The 15944-nt window shown below is 38.5% G+C and overlaps 1 protein-coding gene across 1 annotated transcript in view; it reads left to right on the top strand.

Annotated features, from left to right (window-relative positions):
- Positions 1 to 1213: 1213 nt before the first annotated feature.
- LOC123250353 (collagen alpha-4(VI) chain-like) overlaps positions 1214 to 15944 on the top strand; it is a 144026-nt gene continuing 129295 nt past the window's right edge. Inside the window, exons 1-5 of the mRNA XM_044679395.1 lie at positions 1214 to 1289; positions 3819 to 4421; positions 6269 to 6856; positions 10492 to 11097; positions 15230 to 15853. Coding sequence (XP_044535330.1) covers positions 1214 to 1289; positions 3819 to 4421; positions 6269 to 6856; positions 10492 to 11097; positions 15230 to 15853 — 2497 coding nt within the window. The remainder of the gene's footprint in view (positions 1290 to 3818; positions 4422 to 6268; positions 6857 to 10491; positions 11098 to 15229; positions 15854 to 15944) is intronic.

The following is a 15944-nucleotide window of genomic DNA, read 5'->3' on the forward strand; positions in this document are numbered from 1 at the left end:
TATTTGGCTGTAAAAATTCAGCAGCCATTCGTTAAGTGCCTAGAAAACAAAGACACAAAGAATAATTGCTGCCCTCTTGGAGATTACATTTACTAGGCAAGTAGAACATATTTACACATACATGAAAATACAAGATGGTTTGAAGAGGGAGAGAGTGCTGCTAACAACTGGGAAGTCAGTCAAGGCTTCCCATTGGGTCCTGGTGGAAGATAATAATTCAGAGAATTGAAATAGAGTGTAAATGGACAGAAGTGGGAGATGGAAGGTTAAGCATGAAAAACAAGAGAATTAAATGTCTGAAAAGATAGGTCAGAGGCAGTTTGTGGAGGTCCTGAAAGGTCAGACTAAGGATTTTATTCTATTGGCTATAGGGAGCCATTGCAAATTTTTGCATAGATTAATGACAATTGTGAGATCTGAGCTGTAGAAAGATTATTTTGGCAATTGTGTGGAGAATGAATTGGAGAGCAAAGATTAGAAGCCAAGAGACCAATTATGATGCTTTTGCCATAGCCTAGGCACGAGTAATGATGGGGCCTGAACTAGAGTCATGACCCTATGAGTAGACAAATGGATGGAGATGATAGAGTCATTTGAGGGGAGTAATTTGTTGAAGAACAGTTTCTTTTCCATATGTTATACTCTTTGTGAACTATACATACATACATACATACATACATGTATGTATTCTGGAAGTGGGGATATAATTGAAAAATTAATGCTTTTCTTGAAGGTCTTTGGAGATGGATTCAAGGGTCAGGAAGCAAATTTAATATCTAGATTCTTCAGAGAAAGACCACAGAAAATATTTTCAGGCTGACTCAAGGACAGATGTTCTCCTGAGATAGTTAAGTGTATTTATAAGTGAATACAAATGTTTATCTAGTCACTGAACTTTGATTTTATACAAGAAAAGTCCTCTTGAAATATTTATTTTCTGCCCAATCATTTCAGGCTATGATACTGGAATCCTACCCTTTGGCCCATTTATTCTCTTCCCTTACTGGTGATTTTTTGGAGAGATTTGAGTTACGAAGGACCTGGTGGAATGGGCATTTAAAACTTCTTTCCACATTGGACTTGCAGGTCACTTGTTTTCAGCACTATGGAAGCAATAATGTTTGATTTCTATTTAACTGCTATGAAGGTTTGGCTGTACTTTTAAAAGGTATCTTAATCCTAGTTTCTTTCTTTTTCTAGGCATAGTGCTGGCATGGATGTGTCACAGTTTCTGTTTTGGACCATTCTCTCTGCAGCTACCTTCTGCTCAGTCAAGTCACAGATAAATGGTAATATATATTCTACTTCTGTTTGCATTTAATAATTATACTGATAACTATACAGTGGTAGCAGTATAGTCTCAGTGAAAAGTTAAAAAAGGGCAGAAGAATCTACAATGAACAAAATGTGAAAAAGTAATTTGTAAATTAAGATCATAGATCTGGGTCTGCCAGGGACCTTAGAAGCCAGCTAGGTCCAACCCCTTGTTCTTACAACAGAAGAAACCAAGGCCCGGAGAGAGACAAAAGAAGACCTAAGATCTCAGAATTAATTAGTAGAAGAGCTGGGTTCTGAACTAAGACTTTCAGATTCCAAAGCCAACATTCTTTCTCCTGTACCACATCCTCCAAACTATTGGGAGACATCTCTCAATTGAACTGTGGATGTGTGATTTCATTTTAAAATATAACTGATAAAAATAAGGCATCAATGAACAAATGAGTCTGAAGACTTTAATCAGCACAGAAAATATAATTTGTAGTTGTATTAACATGCATTTTGTTTTATTTTGTTTGGCAGAACTGCTCAGATAGGAGGACTAGCTTCTATGATCCTAAGATGAAATTAATGGGTTTATCTATAACTGGTGATATTTTTTCCAATTTTTTCATTTTCATTTTAATAGGTTGTTGGGGCTTTTGTAAGATGAAACGGTCATTAAGAAAAGATTGTCCCCTCATCTGCAGTTTTCCATGGAGACCTCATTGAGGTTTATGTATTTGAATATAGTAATGAGTCTTGTTCTTTGTTGGGGAAAAAGCTTTGTCCAAGCTAACTCAAAACTAGCTGAATTTTGCTTTCCTCTCTAACATGACTTCCTTATGAATGGGAGCTTTGACAGTAATAAGCTTTTTATAATTAAAAAGCATGGCAAAGTGAATTAAGGGGGGGATAGCTATTGAATAGAGCAGAAAAAGAAATGGTGTCTGAAGACACAAATATACTTTGATGTCACCTAAATCCTTGTGCAAGATTAAACCAATTAATATTTGCCAAACAAGTTTTCAGTGTACAGCCAAGAAGTTTTCCCTTATAAGTAAGAATAAGAGCCAAGAGCCTGGTAGTCTGTATTTTATTTTTCCTTAAATGGACTAAAATGAGAAATCTAGAATTCTCTCTAGTCAGTAGGATGGTGTTCTTTTTTCCAGGCAGACAGAAGCCAGAATTGGAATCCAATTGCAATCTCTAGCCTGTCTTCATTTTCCATGGAGTCACTGCTTGGCTTTTTGAACTCTTCCCCAAATTTGTAGGATCTTGCTGAAAAAAAAAGCCTTCTTGAATAAGTCACTGCCTCATTAACTAATTCTAATTTCCCCCTTTCTCTATACAAATGTTACGATCCTTTCCACCCAATGTCCTCCTTTTCTCCAGGAGACTTAATCTTTAGGCTGCTCTTGATAGGAATATTTAGTCTTAATTATACTGAAGAAATGTGGTAGATTAGAGGGAATCATGGACTGGGAGCCAGAAAGCCCCAATATCGGGTCCTGGCTGGGGACTCACTGTCTGAGTTGGTGCAAGGGACTCCTGTTTTCTTGGTCTTCCCAGTGGAAAGGACTTTGGTTTGGGAATTAGAGGATTTGGATCCAAGTTAAGTTATTTCACTTTCTGAAGGTGTCAGAGGTGGGGTTCAAACCTATTAAGAAGAGTCTCAGTTTCCTTCTTTGTATAATAAGGAATTTTGGCTAGATATCCTTTAGGCTATAGTCAGCCATCCAACTCTTTATCTTTCTTTGTATTAATTGTTTCCCCAGTGGATAAACAATGTACTTCATTGTATCCATTAATTTTTTTCCTGCTAGTGCCATCCATCTCAGATGGTTTTCCCTAAAAGATAGTGATCCTCCTTGGGTTTTTATAGCTCCTAGACCTGTACAAATGTTATTTAATCAGTGCCACAGGTATGAGGGACCAGGCAAGATCCTCAGGAAGCAGCCTAGTACAGTAGAAAGAGAAGGCAGTGGAATATGATGATATGGGTTCAAATTCTAACTCTATTATTTCTTACCTGTGTAGCTTTGGGAAGGTCATGTAAATTTGTTGGGCCTCCATTTTTCCATCTGGAAAAATAAGGAGTTGGCCCTGATGGCCTCTGAGGTCCCTTTTAGCTCTCATCTATGATCTAATATTAGATTGTAGCATTTTGATTTTGGACTAAAACCATCCCAGGAAAGTTTTTCTCCCCATTTCTCTTGCCAGTAACACTTTACCCATCCTGGTGTTCTGCCTACAGTTGACACGAGGGCAGATAGGAGGGTGGTATGGAAAAGCAGAGAGAAGGAAAGATTTTTTTCTGCCTATTCCCAGGTCAGCTGATTCAATTGGCATGTTCACATGCAGCCAAGGTGGGAAGGGAGGCTGGAAAGGGATGAAGAGGAATGAAGAAGGGAAATGGGAAAATAGATCCTTTTCACTTTTTCTTTTTGGCCAAATTGACCTCTATGTTGGATCCATATATTTTGTTTTTGTCTCTTACTTGTTGCCAGTGACTGATTGGTTTTGTGTGGCTTCCCTTAGTCACAGCCTGTCTTTTTTAGTCTGCAGGGAAGCATCAGTTGCAGATGTCGTGTTCCTGGTCGATTCTAACCTAACCCCAGAAAAACTCCAAAATGTTCAAGACTTCTTGTCGACATTGGTCAATGGCCTTAACCTTGGCAGAGATCAAATCAGAGTTGGCCTGGTCCAATACAGCAACACACCCAGCACAGAGTTTTCCCTCAGTACTTATCAACACAAAGAAGATATACTGAGGCATATCCAGAGATTGACGTTCAAATATGGGGATGCCCAAACTGGCCGGAGCTTGCGCTTTGTGCTAGAAAACCTCTTCCAGGAAATGACAGGAAGCCGGATACGCCAAGGGGTCCCCCAAATTGCTGTGCTAATCACAGATGGACCAGCTCAGGATGACATCAAAGGGCCAGCCAGTGCTATCAGGAAGGCAGGTGTCCTGCTGTACACCATTGGCCTCCAAGGTGCTGTTCTTTCTGAGCTCAGGGAGATGGCGAGCGATCCTGATGACAAATTTGTCTTTATGGCAGCTGATGCCTCCCTTCTAGGTGATCTTTCCCAGAATGTGTTGCTGGCACTCTGCACCACAATAGTGGAAGTGACTCAACAGGGCTCCCAAGTCTCTGCAGGTAGTCTCTCATATTACCTTTTTTCCTCTTCCCTTTTCCCTGCCTGGAGAATCTCTCATGATGAGGATGATAAAGGTTAGGGTGGGGATGAAGATAATGATGTATATGAGGATGATGGTGAGAATGAGGATCATGAAAATGATAAAGAGGATGATAAGGGTGATGGACATGAGCTGAAGATGATGAGGGTGAGGGTGGGGATGAAGATAATGATGAAAAGGATGTGTACAAAGATGATGATGAGAATGAGGATCATGAAATGATAAAGATGATGGACATGAGCCGAAGATGATGAGCATGAGGGTGATGGGGATAAGGATGAGGATAATGAGAATGGGGATGATTGATGATGAAATTAGTGATGAGAATGAGGAGGATGAGGAGAAGAATGATGTTGAAGAGGATGGGAAGGAGGATGACTATAATGACAGCCAGCATTTATCTAACATTCTAAGGTTCTCAAAGTGCTTAATATATGTTGTTTTCTGGTTTGAAGACACTTTAATTCAGGGGTTGGTAACATATGGCTCTCGAGCCATATCTGGCTCTTTTGAGGGCCAGATATGGCTCTTTCTGCAGGAGCCATAAAGTTCATTTTTTTTTCAAGCGCTGTTACAGGAGCGCATTGTGAGTACTGTACGGCTCTCATGAAATTACATTTTAAAAAATGTGGCGTTTATGGCTCTCATGGCCAAAAAGGTTGCCGACCCCTGCTGTAATTCATTGGACACACATTCAATAGACATAGAGCAAGCTCTGACGTGTGAAAATGTGGTGCTGGGTGCTGAGGATGCAGAGATGCTTGATGGGGATGCTATAGAGGAAGTTATCTTTTGGGTGTGGGCTAGACTACATGGCCTCTAAGGCCCCTTCTGATTCTGACATTCTGTGAATCTGTGATCTCTGCTGAAGACTTTCACTGGAGTCTGTAAAAGTGGCCTTGAAGGTGGTTAGATTGCACAGCAGATAGAGTTAAAATCCTGCCTCCAAAATTTAATAGATGTGTGATCCTGCTCTTAAGAAGCCTACAGGAGGGAAAAGACAAGTACACAAATAACTATGATTCAAAGGAAAGGGATTTAGGTGCTCTGGAGAGTGTCATAGCCAAGGGAAATGTGATGAAGGAGAGATCACTAAGTAGTGGTGGGAAAAGATAAGGAGAGTTTCATGAAGGGCTTTCTGAGTTGGACCTTGAAGGACAGGAGAGACATCAATAGAAAGTCACTTATAGGCACCAAGGCTGGCATGAACAAAGGCCCAATAAGTCTTTATTAAGTGTTTACTGTGTGCCAGGCATTGTGCTAAGTGCTTCATAAATATCTCATTTGATCCTCACAATAGGTAAGTGGCAGATAGTGCTAATATTAGCTCCATTTTATAGTTGAGGAAAGTGAGGCAAACAGAGTTTAAGTAACTTGGCCAGAGTGACACAGCTAGGAAGGGGCTGAGGCTAGATTTGAATTTCCTGATTCCATGCCCAGTGTGCTATCCACTCGGCCATCTGGTTGCCCCTAGGATGGGACAAGTGGGATAGAATCCAGTCCAGTCCAGCTGGAACATAGCATGAAGGATCCTAGTGTGGCCGAACAGGTAAGTTGGGGCCAGATCACATTACCGTTTTCTGCTAGAGTACAGTGGAAAAGTGCTTTCCTGCAGTTTGGTCCTCATCCCAGAGCAGAATTCATAGGTTGCTCACTTGTGATTTTATGACCTTGAGGTCCCCTAATCCATCTCCTCATTATTATAGAGACAGCAGCCTAGTTGCTCAGATATGCAGCCATTGAAATGGCAGGTCTTGGAATGTTCACTTTGTGTCTTTGTTCCCTCCACTCCCACCCGGACCCCAGCTTGCAGAAAAGCAGCCGTAGCTGACCTAGTATTCTTGGTGGATAGCTCCACGAGTATTGGCCCAGAAAACTTCCAGAAAGTGAAGAGCTTCCTCTACTCCTTGGTTTTGGGCCTTGAGATCGGCAGGGACCAGGTCCGAGTGGGGCTGGCCCAGTTCAACAATAACATCTACAAGGCATTTCTGCTCAATCAGTTTCCTCTGAAGAGCAATGTGCTGGAGCAGATACTGAGTCTCCCCTACCGGCCTGGGGGGACTCGAACTGGCAGTGCCTTGGACTTTCTCAGGACTGAATTTTTCACCGAATCAGCAGGCAGCAGAGCCAAGGACAACGTCCCCCAGATAGTGATCCTGGTGACGGATGGGGAGTCCAATGATGAGGTGGCAGAGGCAGCCAGCAGACTGAAGGAGCAAGGGGTCTCCATCTATGTGGTGGGAATCAATGTCCAGGATGTCCAGGAGTTGAAGACAATAGCAAGCAAGCCCTTAGAGAAGTTCCTTTTCAGTATTGAAGATTTCAATATCCTTGAGGGACTCTCTGGCAACATTCTTCCTACCCTATGCTCAGCAGTAGAGAATCAGATCCAAGGCAAGTATCTTCCATCACCAGGCCTGTTGATGAAATAGGGGACATTTGGCTTTGGGAAACTCTAGCTTCCTTGTTCTCTCTCTCTCTCTCTCTCTCTCTCTCTCTCTCTCTCTCTCTCTCTCTCTCTCTCTCTCTCTCTCTCTGCCAAATGAAATCCTGCTCACCTTTGAACTTCTCCTTGATATTTATTCCTGCTCAGCTCTGTCTCTCTCTTCCTCTGCCCATCTCTTCCTCTGCATCAATTGGAATATCTGCTCATTACTGCCAAAGCCTTCTTCATTTTCATCTCTTTTCTCATCTTCTTGTGCTCCTAGAAATCTCATTTTCTCCTGAAGATGCCTCATCTCTGACATTTTCTCAGATGCTGGTCCCTTTTCTTAGGGGTCAGGAGCGTGCTCTATGTCCCCCTTCCACTTCAGACGCACTTCCTGCCACCTATGCTTAGTAATCTTTCCTTAACCAATTAATCTGCCAACAAACATTTGTTAATCAGGCAGAGGTAGTGATGTAGTAGATAGAGAGCGAGCCTTGTAGTCAGAAGAGTCCTGAGTTCAAGTCCTGGTTCTGACAAATACTGATTATATGATTATAGCTGAGTCGGTGGCCTCTTGCAGTGGATAGAGTGCTGGACTTTGAATGATTCAGACATTTCTTTAGCTGCATGATCATAGGCAAATTGCCTAACCTTTGTGAGCCTCAATTTCCCCATTTGTAAAATGGTACTTATCTTTTAGGGTTGTCATGAAGAATAACTGAGATAATAGATGTACAAATCTCAAAGTACTACATAATGCTGATTATGATTAGTAACCTCTTATTGCTCCAGGTGACTCTTGAATAAGCAAGGACTCATTTACTTTAGTGTTTGGGAGTTTTCTCATTGGAATACCCTACACAGATGAGAGTGAATTTCTGCCTCCCCCAAAAAGTGACAGGTTCTACAGACATAAGGAAAATTAAACAGTCTGTGTCCTCAAGGAGGGAGAAAAAATATATGCCTATATTATATATAGGTACATAAACATGTATATGTTTGAGTATGTTATTAAAGCTGGATATTACACTAAACTTCGGGAATACTGTCTGTCTATCTATCTATCTATTTGTCTATCTATCTATCTATCTATCTATCTATCTATCTATCCATCCATCCGTCCATTCATGGCTCTCTGTCATCATCCATTTTTCCATCTTTCTAGCTGTTAATCCTTCTTGTTCCTCCTTTCCCCTTTTCTCCTTCTCCTCCTTTTTCCTCTCACCCCCACCCCATATAATACCACCTCTGGTACTGCCTGTCTGACTTTGACCAGCCACTTATGTGGTCCAGGAGAACCTAACCCTGAATTATGGGTCAAAAGTCAAATGACTCAATTCAAATTATGCCTCTGATCCTTATTACCTGTCTGATAGTGAAGAAGTTGCTTAACTTCAGTTTCCTCACCTGTAAAATCAAAGGACTGGACAAAGAGGCCTTTGAGGCTCTATTCAGCTATTATCTATGATGATGCTCCCTATGCCTTTCTTTCCTTACCTGTAAATTGGGGTAATGATAGCACCTACCTCTCAGGTTTGTTGTGAAGATCAAATGAAATGATGCCTATAAACTACTTTGCAAACCTTACATCTTTATAGAAACATCTTATTTTTGATGTCTAATTATCTTACTATATCTTATTGATAACAATATCTTATTATTGAAGTCTGTGTATGGCCTTGTGATATATGTAGATCCTGGCTTATGTGTCCTTCACATCCTGTAGTTTGGAGGTCCCTATATATCCTCCACATTTTGAAATGCCATTATTAGATTAGGGCTGGGAATGAGAAACCCAGTTCAAGCCAGATGTTGGAATCCCCGTGGGCTACATAAAGCCTTTTATTGGAATTTTGGAGTTGGTCGTGGTAACCTCATCCATGAGATTGCTTGTTTCCTAGGTTTAAGGGAATGGTAAAAATTTGTTACAGAAAATGTGGAATTTTCTGCCAAGTTTTTTGTTTGTTTAAGTGTCAAAACATTTATTTAAAATAAACTTAATTTCCCTATGGTAATTCTCCAAACTCTAAGCAGCTACTGTATTACTTCTTTGTAACCTATGTTATATGAGAATTAGAGTCCAGACTTGGTATGAGAAGTGTTGAAAACAAGTCTAGCATCCACTGGCTAAGCCCAGGCTTAGGCTTATATTTGGTTCGTGCTTTTCAGCATTAAAAAAATCCTCTTATAGTCCCTCGTTTTCAAATATTCTCTCCCCTTCTCAGAATATATATTTTTACAAATGGTATAGTCTTAAGTGACTCAAGTCATCTTGCCTCTTAGGACCTTAGTTTCCTCATCTGTAAAATGCAGGGATTGAACTAGATGGTCTCTGAGGTCCCTTTCTGATTTCTAGTTAGGATAAAATGAAAGCTTCTTGAGGTCAGGGAACTTTTATTTTTGGTATCATGTCTCCAATGCCTAAAATATAATAGTTACTACAACAAGTACTTCTTGATTGATTTGTAGGTGAACCCTATGATCAATGATTAAAAAAGTACCTTGCCCATAGCAGGCACTCAATAAACATTTGCGAATGGAATTGAGTATGCCAAAAAGCATCGCTAAGTACCCTCTAGGTGTGTAACTCATGATGATGAGTTAGATTTGAAGAATACTTTTCTCATAACAACCCTATAAAGCAGATAGGACAAGTACTATGATTTCCATTTTACAGATGAGAAAACTAAGGCTCTCATTGCTTTAATGGTTTTGAGAAGTTAAATGACCATCAGTGTTGAAACCACATGGGAACAAATGGATCATGATTCTAAGGCTTGTGCTTCCTTCTCCATCCCGTACCATCTCTTGTGCCTAGCATTGTTCTGGGTGCCATTAAGGAATACTTAGATGTATCTGTAATCTCGCCAATTTAGGATTGTCCTCCTATAATTGTAGTCCATTGATTCTTGATCATTTCATGGCTCTCTTTTTTATATTTTCCCATAAGTAAGGTACAGGTTGTTCACTAAAAGTGCTGAGGGCCTTTCTTTGATTTCTCTTGCCATTACAAGAATACCAATGGAGCATGAGGTCCATCTCTTGTCTATCCCTTTCTTTGACCACATAACTGCTCCATCTTCTTTTTCTCTTTGATGACAACTTTTACTCCAGTTCTACTATATAGGTATACCAAAGTAATTTAGCATGACCCCTGCTCACAAGGAGCTTATAATCTAGGTGAAGAGGTAAGATATGAGGGTGAAAAAAATTAAAGAACAAGGTAATCTGTGATAAAGTGCAGCATAGATGCAAAATGTAATTTTGAGGGGAGTTAGAGAAAGAAGAGATAAGTGAGAAATTGAGTCATCAGGGAAGATTCAAAGAGGAGGTGGGATCTGAGTATATTTAAAAGTAAAATTTAAAATTCTAATTCATGTATGGACTTGCCCAAATAATCATAATCATATTTCCATAGGTCTTTGAGGTTTACAAAATGCTTTCCTTACAACTCTGTGAGAATAATACCACCATTATTGACCCCATTTTATAAATAAGGAAACTGAGGTACAGAATTCTTCCACCTGAATTTAGTTACCGTGAGAATCAATTTTCTATGTTGATTAAGCCTTTTTTCTCTCTCTTTTGTCTCCCACTCTAGCATTCACCAAGTCCTATGCTGATGTGGTCTTCCTTGTGGATACTTCAGAGGGCACATCATCAACCAGTTTCAATCAGATGAAAAATTTTATTTTCAGAGTCATTGACACATTGGAGGTTGGGCATGACAAGGACCAAATTGGGCTGGCCCAATATGGTCACCAGGGTCATGTTGAATTTTTACTCAACACCTACCAGAACCCAGTTGAGATGATCACCCACATCCAGCAGAATTTCCTCCCCCGAGGGGGTGCCAGGAAGACGGGAAATGGCCTTCAGTATTTACAGGAGACTTTTTTCCAGGAGAAGGCAGGAAGTCGCTTCCTCCAGGGCATCCCTCAGTATGCAGTAATCATTACCTCTGGTCAGTCAGAAGACTTGGTCTTAGAAGAGGCTCAGAAGCTAAAGGAGAGGGGAGTGAAGATAATGGTGGTTGGCATACAGGATTTTGATAGTAGAGAACTGAAGGTTATGGCAACTCCTTCTCTTGTGTTTGAGATTGAAGGACAAGATGGCATTAGGAAACTTCAGCAGGATGTGAATCTGGTGTTTGAAAGTTCTGGCCAGCGGCACCTCAGTCCTAAGATGGGTGAAGAAACCTTAGCAGGTATGCCTTGTTCTTTGGGGTGAAAGAATCAGTTCACATCTACTGGGTCAAGTAGATGCTAATAGGAAATTAAAGGGATGTCATGAAAATTACTTTTTAGACCGAGATACCTTACTTTTAGTAAAATCAATGTCATGATACCTTAATTCACAATCCTCTGGGAGCAGAGTACTTTCTAGTAAAAAGTGCTTCAGCAGAGGAAAGTTTGGGGAAATTTTTGGTCTCAGATCTGCATCAGAGGAAGCAAAGGCTGAGGAGGAAGATATTACAGTTGAGCTGTCTCAAATACAGGTCTCTTCAGTTTTGGGTAGGGCTACACACTTGAATCAAGTCAAGAAGAAGTCTGAGAGTTTCTGTGTTGGCTATAGTCAGAGAAGGCTTACCTAACACTTGGTGGAAGGGAGGCATTCAATTGCAAGGTGGAGGAGATACAGTCTACCTTAGCTTGAGGTGTGGGGGAATGGTGTCCTAATTTCCAATGGGATGGGAATGTGCATGATGGAAAACATTTATATACTATGTTATTTTTTTCTCAGGCAATGAAATTTCCAATGACTGAGGGTGTGACATGAATACATTCTCAGTTGTATAAAGAAACAAAAAAACCTCTCTTGATACAAAGATAAATTGGGGATGATTATTTAATTCAAAAGAGGATTTACAATGAATTTCCTTTAACCAGAAACATTTCTCAGAAAACTTAAAACATGATTTGATTCGTAATATTTTAATTTACAACTTCTTTGGATATTTGTTTCATAAGGTATACATAAAAAGAAAAAATGGAAAGAAAATATCTTCAGTTTATACACTGAATCCTTCAGTTCCCTATCTGAAAGTAGATAGCATGTTTCATCATTATTTTCAGTCTTTTGGAATTGAAGAGGGTCATTGTGGTGATCAGAATTCCTAAATGTTTCAAAGTTATTTCTACAATAGTTATTGTGTAGATTGTTCTTCTAGTTCTGCTCATTTAACTCTGAATCAGTTTATACAAATTTTCCTTCTTTTTTGGTGTAACTATCTCCTTCATAATTTCTTATAGCACAATAGTTTTCCTTCTCCTTCATATACTATCACTTGTTCAACCATTCTACCATTGATGGACATCCTTCAATTTCTTCTTTGTTACTAACAGAAAAGTTGCTTAAAATATCTAGTATATATGAATCTTTTCCTTTTTCTCTTTGGAGAATAGACCTAGTTGGAGTATCTCTGGTTCAAAGGACATGCGGAATTTAATAAATTTCTTGACTTAATTTCAACTTGCTTTCCAGAATGAATTGACCAGTTTACAGCTCTATCAATTGCGCGGTCCCTGTTTTCCCACAGCCCCTCCAATATTTGTCATTTTTCTTTTCTGTCAACTTTGTCAATCTGATGAGTGTGAGATGGTAATTAGAATTGTTTAAATTTGTATTTCTATAATTAATAATACATTTCCATTTTAAGGAAAGTCTCATGTATTCCTTTGCTTTTGTGCTTGTGTATGTGTTTTTTAACATAAGTAAGTATATCTTGTCAAACTTTTTTGCTATTTATTGATATAATTATATGATTTTCATTTTTTTATTCATTTGGATAATTATGTTTATAGTTTTCCTAATATGACACCAGCTTTTCATTCCTGGTTTAAATTCAGCCTCATTATAGTGTATAACCTTTGCGATATGTTATTATAGTCTCTTTGCTAATATTTTATTTAAAAGATTTTCATCAATGATCATTAGACATATTGGTCTATTATTTTCTTTCTCTATTTTGACTCTTATGCTTTAGATATCAAGACTATATTTATGTCATAGACAGAATTTGATAGGACTCTGCTTTTCTTATTTTTTCCCAGACTGTTTATATAATATTAGAATTAATTATTCTTTAAATATCTGTTAGAATTTGCCTATAAATTTATCTTGTCCCAGAATTTTTTTCCATTTCAAATTAATTTATGGCCTGTTTCATTCATTCATTTAGGGTTTTATAAGTACTCAATTTCCCCTTCTGTTATTTTGGGAAATTTTTATTTTTGTAAATATATTTAAGTCAGTTTTATTGGCTTATGGTACAGGAAAATAGCTCCTAATAATTTACTTTCTCCTGATCATTAATTTGACTTTTTAACTATTGATACTTCATAATTTAATTTTCTTCTTTCCTCTTTCCTTTTTTTGGGTTTTAAATCAAGTTAGCTAATGGCTTATTTAGTTTATTATTTTTTCAAAAAGAGTTTCTAGTTTTATTTAGTAATTAAAAACTTTTTTTGCTTTTAATTTTGTTACTATTTCCTTTGATTTTTCAGGATTTCTGTTTTAATGTTTAATTGGAATTTTAAATTTTATTGGTTTTTAAGTTTTTTTAAAAGTTGTATGCTTAAAATTTTTACCTATTCTTTCTTGTATTGATGAAAACATTTAGAGATATAAAATTTCCCTTAAAGTTTTGCTTTGGTTGCATTGCAGACACTTTGGGATCTCATTCCATTTTCATTATCTTTATTGAAATTATTGATTATTTCTATGACTTACCCTTTCATTCATTATTTAGGATTGTTTTTTAGTTCCTAATTAATTAAATATTTTTGCTTCAAAGAATCTTTATTGGATAAGATTTCATTGTATTTTGGTTCATAGAAGATGAATTTAGTATTTCTGCTTTTATTTTTTGCATTTATGAGGTTTTTGTCAATTTTTAAAGCTAAAACATATGTGTACTCCTTTCTCTTCCCATTCACTATTCTCCAGAGGTCCTTTATTTATTTAACTTTTCTAAAATTCTATTTAGGTCCTTCATGCCTTTTCTGTTTAGATTTTTCTAGGTCTGAGAGGGGTAAATCAAGGTCCCTCACATTATAGTTTTTAATGTTTATTTCTCCCTATAACTCTTTTAACTTTTCCTTTAAGAATTTAGATACTATATATCATTTGGTGCACGTATGTTTTGTGTTGATATTAGTTTATTGTCTTTGGTACTTTTGAGCAAAATATACTTTCCCTACTTATCTTTTAATTACATATATTTTTGCTTTTATCTTTTCTCAGGTCAAGACTGCTCTTCTGGCATTTTAAATTTTAGCTTCTCTAGCCCATTATTTTAACTGTGTGGATTTTTCTGTTTCAAGTGTGTCTTTTGTAAACAACACATAGTTGGACTCTAATTTCTCATTCATTCTGCCCCTTTCTTCCACTTTAGGAATGATTTCATTCCATTCCCATTTACAATTGTGATTGCTAATTATATATTTCCTTCCATCCTCTTCTCTTTCTCCTTTTTTGCTGCTCAGTTTTCTGATTCCTCTTTAAGAGTTTGTTTTGTTTCTGATCTCTGCCTCCTTTAATCTCTCCTAATTGTCCCTCCTGTTCACTCCTCCCCCTTTCCCTTGTTTCCCTTTTAGATGAAATGTTTTTTTGTACCCAACTGTGTGTGCTTATTATGTACATTCTTCCCTGCTTTGACCACTTTAGATGAGAACAAGGTTCAGGTGAATCTCACTACTGGAGTTTGGCAAGTGGAAGATGGGGTTGTGGGGCAAGCTGTAATGACATTCCCTGAAGAATTTAAAAGTTGAAGGTGTTGGCAATGGAAAACAATAAGAGATTCTTGAGAATGAGTCACATAAATCGTAACGTGTTTTAGGAAGACTAGTCTGGCAGAAATAGCTGGGTTCTGTTGATGGGGAGAGATCCTGGAGGCAGGAATCAGTGTTAACATAGATATGAGGTAATAAAGACTTGGATTAAGGTAAAAGAGAGGAATGGGTGGACCTAAGAGACATTTTGAAAGGACCTAAGGACCTTGTTGGTTAATTTCATTTGAGAAATGAAGTCAAAGAGAGAGAAGCTAGAAAGTCATATAAAAGCACATTCTTATTGATTTTCTAGATATTCAGGATATATGAGTGGGATGGGTATGGTTCAAGGTGGAAAAATTAAAACTTCTACATTAGATGTGTGTCACCTGTGGTTATCTTCCTTGACTTAAAAGGAAAAAAAAAGATTGGACCTGAATTCTAAACCATCAAATATATGTTGTGTTCTAAACTATCATATTGTATGGGTGGGGTCTATAACAATCATTTTAATTGTTTTTACTTATGCCCATAGGTGACTTATCATTTTTGACTTTTTCCTTTTAGTGTGCACAAGTGCTTCCTTGGCCGACATTGTGTTCCTTGTTGAAGCATCAAGCAGAATTGGGTTAGAAAATTTCCAGTTAGCTGTAGAGTTCCTGGGGAAAATTATTCACACTCTAAATATTGGCCCTAGCAAGGTTAGAGTTGGCTTGGTGCTTTATAGTGATGAGCCGAGGCTTGAATTTGGCCTGGACACATTTCTGAGCCAATCAGAAATCTTAAGCCACTTGAACAAGTTGCCATTCATAGGTGGCAAGACTAAGACAGGAGCTGCTTTGGACTTCCTCAGGAACACAGTATTTACTCAACAGAAGGGAAGTCGGTCCAGACAAGGAGTACAACAACTTGCTGTGGTCATCACAGAAGGCTATTCCCAAGATGAGGTGGGCAGGCCAGCTTCTCTCCTCCGACGGGCTGGGGTCACTGTCTTTGCTGTGGGCACTTTGAAAGCTTCAGGAAGCAGAGACCTGAACAGAATAGCATCCCACCCACCTCGGAAGCATGCCATCTACCTGGAATCATTCCTGCAGCTCTCAGGGATCAGGGAAAAGATAAAGAAACGTGTATGCACAGAGATCGTGCAGAAAACCTTTTCAGTTCCAGTGATGACGCGTACCCTGAAAGAAGGTTAGAGGCACTCCTAAGTTTTCTCTCTTCCCTTCCCTTCCCTTCCCTTCCCTTCCCTTCCCTTCCCTTCCCTTCCCTTCCCTTCCCTTCC

Source organism: Gracilinanus agilis, chromosome 5, assembly GCF_016433145.1.
Source record: "Gracilinanus agilis isolate LMUSP501 chromosome 5, AgileGrace, whole genome shotgun sequence".
Lineage (NCBI taxonomy): Eukaryota > Metazoa > Chordata > Mammalia > Didelphimorphia > Didelphidae > Gracilinanus > Gracilinanus agilis.